Source organism: Pygoscelis adeliae, unplaced genomic scaffold (genome assembly GCF_000699105.1).
Source record: "Pygoscelis adeliae isolate BGI_AS28 unplaced genomic scaffold, ASM69910v1 Scaffold69, whole genome shotgun sequence".
Classification (NCBI taxonomy): domain Eukaryota; kingdom Metazoa; phylum Chordata; class Aves; order Sphenisciformes; family Spheniscidae; genus Pygoscelis; species Pygoscelis adeliae.
Window position 1 is genome coordinate 4260924 of NW_008825619.1, and position 14935 is coordinate 4275858.

Below are 14935 nucleotides of genomic sequence, written 5' to 3' on the forward strand. Positions count from 1 at the left end.
AACCCTGTCTGAAGGCCAGGGTTCGCCTCATCTGAGATGGAGAATTCTGCTTGCAAATAAAGTTAGAGCAAGCCCTTGAGGGCTCTAGTGACCTCCCACAAGCTGGTCAATAATCCCCTCACTCATACAGAGAATGTGATATACACTCACTCACTCCCACGTAAGTAAAAATATCCCAGTAGGCTTGTTTCAGTTCCAGTTTGCAATGAAAGCTCATTCTGAAATCCTCAAGGTAATCCAAAGATGGAGTTGCTGACCTCTGATATGCTCTAATGCTGGTACGTCCACCTTGGGAACAGAAGTGGAGGATAAGCTGCAGCTGAGATGTGTTAGCTTTTGCAACCTTTTCAATGACAAGGGTGCAGAGCAACATGTTTTACCTCAGAGTCAAATCAAACTAGTCTGGTTTTAAATTGGGGCAAGGACTTGTGAACCAGCTGGAGAACAAAAATTACCTGCGTGCTCATGATTTGGGCTGGACTCTGTAGACTTTTTCTGCCTGCCGTTGAAATGACACATGCTCTGTGCCTCCAGTGTTTCTGGGACAGGGCAAAGATGAAGAGTCACCATCTCAGCGTCAGCGAGGGGTCAACATCCCTTTGATAAGTGGGGGGATTATTGTTGAGTGGATGAGGTTTCTTAACCATGTTTGGGGAGGGAGGAGGTGAGGTTGCTGGTGCAGCCAAGAGGCGCTTCACGTCATTTCCCTCTCTACTTGAAATATTGCCTGCTCAGAGAAGCTGGCCTGCCACGAGGGCACCTTCATGATCACACAGGGTTGTGTGGACCAGCCTGGCTCCTCCATGGTCCCTCTTCCCCTGCTAAACGGGAAAAAGCCACTGCTGCTCCAAGGGGAGCAGCCTGGCTCAGCTGCACGGACACTGGTCGAGCTTTTGGGCAGCTGAGTCCAGGCATTATTTTTCATTCTGGGCAGGAGGTTACACAGAAGAGGGAACAAGTTCAGTTCCTTTGATGGAGAAGTAGGGAAATAAACTTATGCTGTATTGCAGAGGTGCAGTGACGTGTCTAGACAGCCACGGTAAGCACCAGAAATGAAAGGCTTGACTTTCTGAGATGCTGAACACTCTGCAACTTCCATTAATTTCACTTAAAGTTGCAGACATTCAGAACTTGGAAAAATTCTAGCCCTGGTCACTTGGCTTGTGAAGGATTAGCTATTGCACTGTTATGCTGCAAGATATTCTCCTCTGTAAAGCATGTAGCATTTTTCTCTTTATGTGGATCCCAAAGCATTTGGCAAAAGGGAGTTTTTTTCCAGAGGTACATTTTCCTAGAGGCACTGTGGTGCATGTGAGCTTGTTTTATTAGAGAACTGAGTGTTTGTTCCTCACTCTGTTTATTAACTTTATTGGGGAACAACATTCAAAAGCCTGCCTTCCTTTGCACCTTCTGCTAGGTAGCATTAATACTCAATTGGCTGATTAAGTGTGATTTGAGCTTTGAAGATTGGGGTAACTGCAGCGGATGATAAAGGTCCATCAAGAGATGCAAGAGGCATCAGCATTTGGTGCTCATGGCCAAGGGCTGAGGATTCTTTGTGCTATTTCCTAAATGAAACTATAAAGTTTCATTTCAGAAAATTGGCAGAGAATTTAGAGTTTACTGCAAAACTCGGTAAGCTATGCATACTGAAGTTAGTAGCAACGCTGTGATTTATCATCATCTAAGAATATGGTTCATTGTTTCCATAGAAACTTGGGAAAATGGAAAAGAGTAAGAAGAGAAAGCCAAGGTCTTAATGAAAGAAAATAATTGGTACAGACATCAGTACTCCCTGCTGCAGCCTTTTTTTGTGATCTTGTCTAGTGTATCTGTATATTTCTTCAGATTACTCCTATACAACAAAAATTCTTCACTGCTACCCAAGTCACGTCACTTGTCAGTGTGGTGACAAGTGTCCTGCTTAAGGGAGTGAGAAGATAGATTTATGTGTAAGGCTCTGTGAACACTTGTGGGGTTTTTCTGTTCTGTGGAATAAAAAACAGGCTACATATGCCCGGATTATTTGAAATGTTTTTTTCTTCTTCTTCTTTCACAGAAATGAAAAGCAGAAAACTTTAGTTCCAGGTCAAATAAACTGGCTCTTGAACCCACCTGTGTGCCCCAGCTGCTAGGGGAAAGGGGAGCAGCCCCCACCCCTGCTTCACGTAATTGCATTCTTAGCAGGAGCCACAAAGCTAAAAGTTTTGGAAACATAAAACCAAACCATTTTTCATTTTCCAAAATGTTTTTTCAGTGTTTTAGTCCTACTGAAACGCACCGATGAATTCTGTTCAAATTCATTACCGGTTTCCTGAAATTGTGTTAATGATTACCAATAAAAATGTAGCTGACTTCTACTTTCTGTTGTACATGAGTGGGGTTTGGTAAACACTAAGTGACGTTTCTGTCAGTTGGTGGTTTAATGCTTTCCAGAAACTACGGACACGGGGAGCGAAGGCAGGCCTGCCTTGCTGTGTTCTGGCTGCTCCCAGCCTCCCCTTTCCTGCCGCTGTTGCGTTCGTGAGGACACATCTGCTCTGAGGGTGCCGGTGCTGGGGCGGGTTATTCTCGCTGGTGAGCAAATGCCCTAGAAAAGCAGGATTTTCTTTTTTGTGCCTGGCCACATCAGTCTCACCCGTGTCTGTGTCCGGTGGCCACCGGGTGTCACTGTAGCTCTGTGTAAGTACTGGGGAAAGACTCAAATAAGGGTTAGTTTGGTACAGAGAGGACTTGAAGGATAATTTTATTCTGCGTTTGGATTGCTAATGAATGTACACGCCGAGAGCCCGATTCCGTTAAGTTCATAAGTCAGAATTTGGCATCCGTATTGTTTCTGTACTGAAATCATCCTTCTAAAAGGCTGCTGCGTTGGGACCAGTAAGGCTACAGGAAAACATACGTCTCCTCCTCCTCCCCTACCCCTGAAATGCGGTGTGGTCTGAGACCTGCAGCTCAGTGTGTGTACAGAGACCCCGCGTGAAGTCCTGCTCGTCTCAGTCAAACGGTGCACCTGCCCGGCACAGACTGCAGGATCAGGCCCTACATCGGTTATGCCTTCCCTATTTGGCAATCAGTCAGTATGAAAATGACAATATTTAAAATAAAAGCTTTCCGAGAGAACACTGAAGGTCAGACAACATGTTGGCGTGGCCGTTTCTTTGCAAACTCACTGTTACCCCCAGTTGTTTGGTATATTTGTGCTTACATTGCAGCTGCTTCCCCAAATCATGAGTTTTTGCTGCTGTTATAGTTAGATATATTTCCTTGTGACTGTGTGATATTTTTTAATGCCGTGGTTTCTTTTTCCGCATTTCTTTTTCCAGGCACATTAGCCGGAGTGATAGATTTAGCTGTGGATTGGATGACAGACCTGAAAGAGGGTGTCTGCCTGTCTGCCTTCTGGTACAGCCACGAGCAGTGCTGCTGGACGTCTAATGAAACTACATTTGATGACAGGGACAAATGTCCCCAGTGGCAGAAATGGTCTGAACTTCTTGTAAGCCAGTCTGAGGTACGGGAGACCTGATTAGGTTGGGGTCACAGCAGGCCAGGGAATGCCCTTTTTTCATACTTGCTGATGTTCCCTCCAGAGAATTTCTCTGAAAGAGAAAGTAATGAACTGAGAGCGCTGCAAAAAAAGACATTTCCACAAGCAATATCTACTTAACTCGGGAGAGGTCCTATTGTTTCAGTGTCATGTGTGATGGAAATTGGAAAACTGTGAGATCGCTCTCTCATTTTATCAGTATTAAACCAAAAGTGTTTCATAACACTCATAAAATAATCACCAGCGGACCTGAGCTGCTATCCATTTTTTTTTCTTTTAAACATGATTTTATGGGACGAAAAAGATGATCCCTGACAAATAGATTTAAGAGGAAATTTTTGGGATTGCAGATGGATTTGATGTATTCAAATGCCGTGAGTAGTAGTGGGAGCTGCATAAGAACTGCTTGTTATGCCCTTGCAATCAGTTTCTCTATCAGACAGCAAAATATTTAGCCAGCACCGAAAGCTGGGGAAATAACGGCCTCCCTGGGAGGTGGCCTGTTGGGGTTTAACCCGGCAGGCAGCTAAACACCACACAGCCGTTTGCGCACTCCCCCCCCAGTGGGATGGAGAGAGAATTGGAGAAAAGGTAAAACTGGTGGGCTGAGGTAAAGACAATTTAATAGGGCAGAAGAGGAAGGGAAAATAATAATAATGATAAAAGAATATACCAAACAAGTGATACACAATGCAATTGCTCACCACCTGCCAACCGATGCCCAGTCAGTTCCTGAGCAGTGGCTGGGCCCCCTCAGTCAACTCCCCCCAGTTTTTTTTATTCAGTATGACATCATATTTGGGTCAGCTGTCCTGGCTGTGCCCCCTCCCAGTTTCTTGTGCACCTCCAGCCTCCTCGCTGGCAGGGCAGTATGAGAAGCTGAGAATCCTTGACTAGTGTAAGCACTGCTCAGCAACGGCTAAAACATCAGTGCGTTATCAATTAATGTTCTCATGCTAACTCCAAAACACAGCACTATACCAGCTACTAGGAAGAAAATTAACTCTATCCCAGCCGAAACCAGGACGTGGACAAAGTGAAAAATTTGCAGGGGGAGAGGACAGGAAGGGAAAAGCAGATCTGGATTGGCATGAAACTTATATTTTAAGAACTTTTTTCCTATCCTTTTTTGTAAATTGCAGTAATTTTAAATACAAAGAATGTTGTTTCAAAGCAAAGCAGGTGAAAGTTTTGTTTTTGAGACATCAGAAGAAGCCTTTCTATACTCCTTTTAGCAGATGATACTTCTATAAAAAATATCAAAAGGACATTTTATTTTCAGTCTAAGCTATTCAATGTATTGAATAATATTGATCCCTTCACAACTCAGATTTTTTTGGCAGAACTGTTGTCTTGAATCCCTCCTCCCCCCCATTTCTACAGATGACTTGAATATGACAAAAATGGAATATGACATGGAGGTGGGATGAATGTGGCTTTGAAGAGAACTGGCTTAAGTATGCAATGGGACTTTTAAAAAAATATCTGGTAATGCAGTTTGGTCAATAATAGGAGAAGGAAAGATATACTTCTATGGGAGAAGTCATCTCCAGCCAGGCAATTGAAAAATGGGTGACTTGGAGAGATTGTCTTGGATCTTCCCCCAGTGTGGAGGTGGTCTGGTCCTGCAGAAAGTGTTTGAGGGCACCTTCACCCCCATACAAGTTTGTCGTTCAGGTTCCCTTCCGTGCCACTTTAGGTTTACAGTACGAGTAGTACCAGATTAAAGCATCTGTGAAAAGTATAGCCCAATTTTCCATAGTTCTAATTAACCGTAGTGAAAGTAGCGGGGTGCTCGCTGTTCCTGAATATTCCCACCATTTGATCACAGGCAGAAATCTCTCTGCACAGGTGCCAGTCCACAGTGCCAAGCTTCCCTTTGCCAGGGGTTTGCTAGGTTCACACTGGTCTTCAACAACAGATGGTTTGGGTGGTAGTGTCTTTGGAACAGTGAAGAAATATTACCGTGGTATAAAGTTGCAGGACTGGGGACAATGTTGTAATTTAAGAGAACAAAAATATGTGGGAAGGGAAAAAAGGAGGAGAATGTTACAATTGTTATGGGATTTGGAAATCCTGTGCATGTGTTTGACATGCTGTTAACTCTGAAAGGCTGGGATATATGAACAGAGCATATCCTTGAGAAAATTTATTGCTTTCACCTGCTACTCGAAATCAGCAGTCAATGACTGTTGGATGCTGGGGCCGATAAGAAAGGTATCAGCTAGGTGGGCACTGTGAAACTTTACTCACTTTGTATTCAGATTGGGTTTCTCACCCCCTAGTATACTGTCACAATGGAAAAAAAGGTTAATCTTGCCTTAGTTTTAGCCTCCTCTTCAAAACAAATGGGCCTCTAAGATCTGTGGGTTTCTGGCTGCCACGGCCCAATGGATGCTGTAAATATTAATAATATAGCTGTCTATTACTGTTACATTGAAATCCCAGGCAAAGCCCAACAAAAATGTGAATATGGAAAGTAAAAATTCTGTTTTGTAGCAAAAGGCTTTGGATATGGGCAAGTCTTGCATGATTCCTGTAGCTGTAGAGGACTCTAGGAGGGATCAAAATACACTGAATTTGACTGCATTTCAGGATAATTTTGCCTTTTTTTTATATGTTGCTTTATTTTGTGCCTGATGTTTGGGTAACAGCCCTATAAAATGCACAGTACACAGAAGGACTAATTTGGAGCACATTTTAGACAGAAAGCACTTGGAACAGTTTCCTTAAAGGTACCCTGGTCAGACAAGTCTTTTTTATGCACGACTGTGACTCTTTCTCATCACAGACAACTAAGTTTGACATTTTGAGGACTAAGCTTTAGATCAGTTCTTCCTTGTGGTTTTGCCAATTTATGGCTGTGATAAGCCCTGTACATAAGTTCTTGCTGAGAATTGTGATGTTTCCTATGGCATCTCTTGAAAAATGTTTTCATTCTAGTCCTCCTATAAAATGAGCCCAAAGCAGCGTCTTGATACAAATTATTATGGAAAACATAATAGCACATCCGAAACATACCAGGCTATGTTTTCTTCCCTAATTGCTGTTTTGTAGGCCAATGATAACTGCCATCCCTCTGGTCCTGAACTACTTCCAAAGAGCAGGTGAAGAGTTTTTTGATGCAAGAGAGTTTCAAAACCTCAAACTCACTGGAGGATCGGGTGTGTTAAAGCACATCAGATGCCATCCCCTTCAGCTAGATCTCTAGCAAGTATCTGGTGACCCAGAGCTTCCCTATTCTGCACATCTAGGTTGGTCCTAACTTGAACATCACTGGAGCTGAGGACCTCATTTCTGGTGCCTCACGTCTGTCCAAAGCAGAGGAAAGGGCCCCATGTCTTCCATGGCTCGTGACACTGGATCCAGCAATGGACTGGATTCCCATCCCGGGGCTTCTGGATCTCCTGTCATGAAGCTGAGACCTGCAAGACAAGGAAGCCCCTCTATACGTGGAACCCACTTCCCAATTTGTAATGTCCACCGGAGGGAGTCTGCAAGCTGTGAGATCCCAAGTCAAGTCAGAGTAGAGCTCTCAGCCTCTGGAGAAAACAAGCATTGGTCAGCCATGGATGTCATCCTGAGGGATGTGTTTTATTTCAGTATTCTGAGTTTGTGAGAGTCGTTTTCAGTTGTGCTTCATTTATACCTAAACTGGACTGACACCAGATCTGAAATACTGCTAGGTCTTGCAAACTAAAATACAAAGTTTTGCTGAGTTCCCCTGCATGCTTCATTACTGTTGCTGCCAGGGTAAGTCCTACGAGCCACTGGTGGAAAAGGTCTTAGCAGAATCATCTCTGCTGATGTGTGTTTTTGACCTCTGATTCCAGTGTACATGCTTAAGATTTTTACTGATTTAGGGCCTTAGTAATGGCATGTAATGAATGAGAAATGAGCCATTTGCTATACTGAGTTACTACTACTTCACTTCCCAAAGGTTTTCTTATTAATCATTAGAAACTCCTGCAATTGGACCTGCAGAATGCCAGTTATCTGGAAAGTGTAACAGAGAGAGTTGTCCCAAGGGATAAGACTGAACTGGCCATATAGACTCTTCTGGGGTCCTGCCACAGTGCTGTAGGTGTGTATGTGTGATTGCAGTAACGAGCTGACATAGTTTTCATGTGACTTCTGAGATGTGAAAAAGGAGGAGGTAAAAAGAAACAAAGTTAATTTGACTCCAGTGAATTTAGAAGCAAAACTGGAGCTTTCAATCAACATTGTAGGGCCAAATTGCTGTAATGACATTGGTCGTCTTTGGAGTTACTCCAGGTTCACACTGACAGGAGAATTTTGCCCTGGGGCAACATATCCAGAGTTTTCTCTAGAGGAAGAGTAAATATTGCCATAGCTGTTTGTAATTGAAAGCACTAGGAGAAGACATTCATGAGGAAATGAGACTGTCTTCAGCTGTAGCAACAAAGATCCATGGTTACTACAGATGGATGTCAATCACTGTTAAGTGTGGGATCCATGACTGCTTAGTCTTAGGGCATTGGGGGATGGCATCGTATCGCTCTTCTGCTGTTATTAGCAAAGCCATCTGCTAACTTCAGCAAGCACAAGAGGACGTTAACAAATTGCCCTTCTTCCAAATATACCCATAAGGATAAGGGCAGTGGTTCCCTCACTGTCTTTTCAATGGGACAGACACCTGGAAAATGAGGCTAGCAAGCATTCGTACTGTTAAAGGGTGTTTCCTTGCAGGCTTGCAAACAGGGAGACTTCTCAGCTCTAGGTTTTTTATGACTGGGAACTGGGCCTGGCCAGCTCTGTTAGCTGAAGACACAATACAACTGATTAATGCCTGTTTTCCTACTTGATTTATCATAATGTTGATATCCAGGCTGCTGTCCTGCAGAGCAAAGACAGGGGCCCTGATGTTCTTGAGCAGCTGGGATTGCATCCGGTAGGAAGAGTTCACTTAGAGGTGAAGGATTCATACCAATTCATGCGCTGAGGTTCATCTTGTTTTTTATTCGGTAGTGTCATGTTGCTAGAGGAGATTGTTTGAAGGCTTAAGATCCTTGTACCAATTCGATGCCTCTGACTAGATTCTCTTTTGTCTGTGTAGGTGGGGCTTTTGAAATTAATGTAAAAAATTATGCTTGTGAAGAGGGAGGGGTATTCCAAGGCAGATTTTAACAACAGTTTTGACTTGACCATTGGAGACAGGTGGAAAGCTTGAAGGTCACTACTGACTATGCTTTCACTATGGCACTGCACGGTCAACTGTTGCTAATGATCATTAGCATCTCCATTCTGTCAGTAAAGTAAAGCCATTCAGTTGGAAGATAGGTTTATTATTGACTGGAATGCTTTTCAAATATCAGGGCAAAAATGATTGAGATGTGTCTGAGTGGGATCTGCCAAGCTATTGTGTTTTCAAATTATTTTCAACCCTATCATAGATAGCATCATATAGAAGGAAATAATTTATTTATGGTTTTACCCTTCCCGTTTGTGAACTGAACTGGCTACTGATATACACAGGGATGTCATTTGAAAAGATCAGCATCTGCATGGAGAGCTGACCTTTGAATACCAGCCCTCAGAAAAGGATGTATCGGGGTCTCATCCCCTGTCACCTGCCATGGGATGAAACAGCAGATTCCTTCACTAGTTTTTTTTTTTTTTATTACCAATTACTTTTGCCCTTACGACAGATTTGTTTGACGTTTTGGAATTTTTTGTGGTCAGCTTAATTTTTTAGTGCTTGAAAGATGCTCTGTTTAAGGTGTTTGGGTCCCTTGCAAACAGACTGTATGGACTAGGTTAGGTATATATTAGTATGCTGTTTTTTTCAATGAGTAACAAAATTGTTGGAGTATATAAAGCCATTTGTCCTTCCCGAGGAAAAGCAGCAGCTAGGATGTAAATGAAAAGACCAGGCTCCATGCCATCATGATCCCTAGTAGAAGTGTGAGATTTACCAACCTGCGTTTGTCTAACAATGTTTGTTACTGTTATTTTTCTAGGGTGCAAGTGCTTACATTCTAAACTATTTTCTATACATTATGTGGGCTCTATGTTTTGCTTTCCTGGCAGTCTCCCTGGTCAGAGTGTTTGCTCCCTATGCCTGTGGCTCTGGAATCCCAGAGGTGAGTTTCTCTTTGTGGATGGATATCCAAAACCAAACAAAACAAAGAAAAGATAATTTGCCGCCTTTTCCTATTCCAGAACTGTACTATGAGGCAGCATAGGAACAAGAAGATTGTCTTTCCGTCTCATCTGCCTTCATTCCTTTGTCTAACATGCTTTTATGGTGGCCATCTAAATTTTTCATAGTAGAAAATGTTCAAATGCCACTGACAACGTACATACTTCTTCATTGCCGGAGCTTGAATTAAAAATCAACAGCTCCCAGTCATCATTTTACGGACTCCAACTTTTTGTGGCTGAGGCACATACTCACTAGAAGATTATATAGAATTTTCCTTGGATGAAATTACTTGGGGCAGTTACAAAAGCAGTCATTTGCTAGGCTAGGCTTTAAATAAAACCAAAATAAAATAAAGAGGGAGGGCTACAAAAGTAAGGTTTCCTAAGCTACAGAAGATGCGAGTTGCCCATCATTTGGGATGCCTGAAAAGTGTCTGGCTGCCCATCTTCCACAAATTGTGTCCTTGTACACCATGTCATGCTGGTGTGACAGCATTATGGCAGCCAAAATCTCTACTTGGTTTTCAATATTTTACATATTGAGCCTCAGTCCCTATTTAAGCTGTTAAAATGAGGAACCCTGTAATTCAAGCAGCATAGCTACACAAAATTTTTTAAATCGGGGCAGTCTTTTGTTAAAAGTGCTGTAGAACCACTGGGATTATTACTTAGGAATCTGGCAGACAGAATCAACAGCCCAAATTTTAGAAATCTTGGCATACTTTTTTTCTTCATCTCTAGGGGAAGCATCCAAATGTTTCATAGCCAATCAGGGAACAAACCCACCACAAATAATTTTAAATATTTAAAGAATTTCCATGTTTCAAAGTAGTCACATGTGTGTGTTTGTTACATATTTGATATAGCTGTAGGTGTTTTTAAAAAGTTTTCATAGTTAACTGAACATCTAGTTTCCAAGTGGTAAATCTCTCATGTGAGGTGATGCTCAGCTCAGTCCGTTTCCAGGGCTAGAGTCCAAACCCAAATCCCACCCTGCAGCCAGTGTGTCATGCATGTGCATTATGCTTTATTCTAGCCACTCACATGCAAAATTAAGAGGAAATGTGTAAAAATAAGATCTCTTGGACTTTCTCATTTCATAATACTTGCATGCTTTTATGGCATGGCCATTCCAAATATTTAGAACTTTTTTTTCTTGTTTTAACTGGGAAAAGTCTGTGGTTGTTTATTTGCTTTTTTCTGCTTTGTTAAAGTTGGGTCTAGTTTAGCTCTGATCCTGTAAGCCAAGGAGATACGTAACAGTTTCGTATTTCTACTGATCTCTGTAAGACTCCTTACCGGCGCAGGGGACCACCCATAAGAATAGTAAAAGTGTGGTCTGCTTAACCCCTGCTCAGCTATCCCTGTGGGAAAGTTGCCCTACCTACGGTTTCTTTCTCTCCATCACTGTCTCTTTTCAAGGAGTCTGCAATTTTTTTTTAACTCCGCTGGGGTTTTAACTCCATTTGCAAGTTCAGAGTAGAAAAGGTTTCTTCAGCTCTTCAACCTGTTCTTCCTGCTTTCCAGATAAAAACCATCTTGAGTGGGTTCATTATTAGGGGCTACCTGGGAAAGTGGACACTTTTAATCAAAACAGTCACCTTGGTTCTGGTGGTATCTTCAGGCCTCAGCCTTGGGAAAGAGGGGCCGTTAGTCCACGTGGCCTGTTGCTGCGGAAACTTCTTCAGCAGCCTTTTCTCAAAGTACAGCAAGAATGAAGGAAAGAGGAGAGAGGTGAGGTTGGCTCAAATCATCTCTGATTTCCCTGCCCAGATACTCGGTGTTTCAAAGGACTCATGCCTTGTACGTGAATATTTGCTTTGTAGGTGCTCTCGGCTGCAGCCGCCGCAGGAGTTTCTGTTGCCTTTGGGGCTCCGATTGGAGGCGTGCTTTTTAGTCTGGAAGAGGTGAGACCTGGCAGTTCACTTGCTTCAATAAATATACTTTCACTTGATGCCTTTTTCTAATATTCCTCTTTATTTTTCAAATACTTATATGCTTATTTTTCTTTTAAAGCAAAAATAATCTTTGGTTTCTAGTAATAAGAAATAACCAGGTATTTTAGCATAGTTTGAGTAAAAGAACACTGGCTTTCTGGAAACAAACAAAATTATTTAATCCGGAAATGTATCACTGCACTGAGCTTTCTCCAGCTTTCAGCTTGCTGCTGCATATGGGCCAAGCTGCTGAGCACCCGTCTTACCGTCTCTAGCCAGCAACTTTGGATTTAGGTTTATCGATTTTTCACTGGTTGCTGCTCCCTATCTGAAATCTGAAAATACCTTTTCTGATACCTTTGTGAACACATTCTGGCTGTGGTAAGGACCAGTAAAGCCAGACATAGCGTCACAGATGAAACACATGGCGATGGCTTACTGTGCGCAGTGCTCCAGTGAATAACTAAAGCAAACACCCTCTGTCACACTCAGTGAAGTGTTTATGGTCTCTGCTTCATTTTAGGTCAGCTACTACTTTCCTCTGAAAACCCTCTGGAGGTCATTTTTTGCTGCTCTTGTGGCTGCCTTCACACTGAGGTCCATCAATCCTTTTGGAAACAGCCGGCTGGTCCTGTTCTACGTGGAGTACCACACCCCCTGGTACATGGCCGAGCTCTTCCCCTTCATCCTGCTTGGCGTCTTCGGTGGCCTCTGGGGAACCCTCTTTATCCGATGCAACATCGCCTGGTGCAGGAGGCGAAAAACCACCAGACTCGGGAAATACCCAGTCCTGGAGGTTATAGTGATAACGGCTATCACCGCCATCATCGCCTACCCCAACCCCTACACCCGGAGGAGCACCAGTGAGCTGATCTCAGAGCTCTTCAACGACTGCGGTGCCCTGGAGTCCTCGCAGCTCTGTGACTATATCAATGACCCAAACATGACCCGCCCGGTGGATGACATTCCCGACAGACCTGCCGGCCCCGGAGTCTACACCGCCATGTGGCAGCTCGCCTTGGCTTTGGTGTTTAAAATTGTCATCACGATATTCACTTTCGGCATGAAGGTAAATCAGGGACAAGTGCAGAAGCTGTCGCGAGCACACGGCACAGATGGGTTGCCATCAGCAGCTGTGGTCTATCTGGCAGGGCTTGCATGCCTCTGACCTACACCCAGCCACACAGGTGTAGCTGACGTGCCTGCTGGTTCACCCGCCTGCCAGCACCTTGCTCTGCGGGCCGCTGTTGCAGCAAAGGGATGAGCCCTGCTTTTCCACCTTCTAGTCATCTGCAGTTTTATTAAGTGAAAAAGAAATCTGGGTGTGAATTTAAATTCTTGCCAATAAGCAAATTCAAGATGATTCCCACTGCAGCTCTTTCAGCTCTCTCAGGGGTACGGACTACTTACGTTGTTGTTTGTCTTGTTGGATTAATGTCTTAATGTGCCTCAAGGTAGCTATGCTCAGGGAAGTAATAGCTTTGAATTTACTGATTTACATATTTAAAACCTCACAAAAATATAAAAGTAGCTGAAAAGTTCTATTTTTCAATCTTTTTAAGCACTGTAGCTTGGAAAAAAAGAGGGAATGAGTGGGAGGACTGACAGATGTATCATTTGATTATTCTGGATTTCCAACTTTTTCCTTCCGTTCCTCCTCCCCATAAATGGGTGATGAAAGGTCCAAGAACAATTTATCCAAGCTTTCAATATACACAAAGCTGTTGGTGCTGAGTTTTATATACCTGATTACTAGAGCTCATATAAAACACATATCCGTCTGTCTACAGCTCCCATTATCTGAGCATTTAGTTCTGGATCTGATTGCAGCAGATTATGGGAAGTTTTTGTGAGTTATACACTATACATTATGCCACACTCAAAGCTAAAGCATCTCATCTTTCTCTTAAAAACTGAGGTGGAACTGAGGATCCATCTTTTAGAAGGCCTGTTACCCAAAGATAGTAGGAAGTTGTTGGAGTTTTGCTTTTCTTTCATGTTTTCTCCATTTAGGATGTCCCTGATGACAAGAACTACTGAATGGTAGAAGGTCACTTAGGACCAGTGACTGAGTCCTGCTGATTTCCTGAGCAGGGAGAGCACAGATGTAATATTTCTGGAGGAGGATTTGAAATGAGATGCCCTTCACTGCAGAAAGGCTGGCAGGGCAGTTGTGCTGGGGCTGGCAGCCAGTTGTTGTTATTCTTGTTCATTTGTTTAAAAACTGAGTTTGGTTCATTCTTTGATATGTGGTTCTTTATTCTATATATTTAAAATTTGTTTGAAGCAATTGACAGTTTCAACTATTCTGGAAAAGAACAGACCAAATAGCTTTACCCATCAAATCTAGAAGGCCCAATCTGACTGTATCAACAAAATTAACACTATATGGTGGGGAAGATAGCTCCTGCTGTTATCAGCGCTAATGCCCCTGGGCCACGCCAAGGTTGTTAGTTTAGTTGTCTAGGAAACTCAAGGTATGTTTTCAGAATTAAAAAGATATAACCACCTTTCCTCTCTAAAAAACAACAAAAACTCCATGCAAGCCCTTGCAACAGATCTGAGTTGTCTTCTCCACCAGGAAATTTGTCTCCAACTTGACAGGTGCACTTGATATCTAAGAGGAAATGCACTTAGCCAAGGCAAAGCGAATTTTCATTTTCTTTTCTTTTTTTTTTTCATTTCAATAATAATGATTTGTGACTTATCTGTGTAGCAGACAAGGTAATGATTCACAGAACTTCCTGGAAAATATATAGCAAACTGAGATGAACAAATAGCTGTCTCTGAGCAGTAAGCCTCCTTTCTCTAAATTTTTATTCTACGTTTGACATTTAATTTAAAATCTGGTCTGATTTAGCCTGAAAGAGTAGAAATAAAACCATAAAGTACTCCATGTGATAGAGGTTTAAATCAAGATGTTATTTTCAGTTAAGCTTATTCTCAAGCCCATGACAGAACCATCAGCAGCTCCTGACTTCCTGCTGAGAAAGCAATAAAGGCAAAAACAGGAACAACTTGACTTTAAAAGCAGACTATTATTGAGAAACACCGCTTATCTATCAATTTCAGTATGATGCAGCAGGTAGGATTCAAAATTACTTTAAAAAAATGCATTAAAATTTTACAAAGCTATTAATAGGCATGTAGCCACACAAACTCAGTCACTGCAGAAACCTATCTCAGACTGCAAGGAACATCACTGTAGGCTGCCAAAAGGCTATGGCCTTTTGAGCTAGCATTTAATAAGGAAACTGGATTCTCTTACCACTAATAATAAATT

At 42.5% G+C, this 14935-nt stretch overlaps 1 protein-coding gene across 1 annotated transcript in view; it reads left to right on the forward strand.

Annotated features, from left to right (window-relative positions):
* Positions 1–14935, forward strand: part of CLCN4 (chloride channel, voltage-sensitive 4) — a 47249-nt gene that overhangs the window by 17414 nt on the left and 14900 nt on the right. The window contains exons 4-8 of the mRNA XM_009333393.1: positions 3327–3514; positions 9532–9654; positions 11243–11449; positions 11542–11622; positions 12176–12721. Of these exons, the coding sequence (XP_009331668.1) occupies positions 3327–3514; positions 9532–9654; positions 11243–11449; positions 11542–11622; positions 12176–12721 (1145 nt within the window). The remainder of the gene's footprint in view (positions 1–3326; positions 3515–9531; positions 9655–11242; positions 11450–11541; positions 11623–12175; positions 12722–14935) is intronic.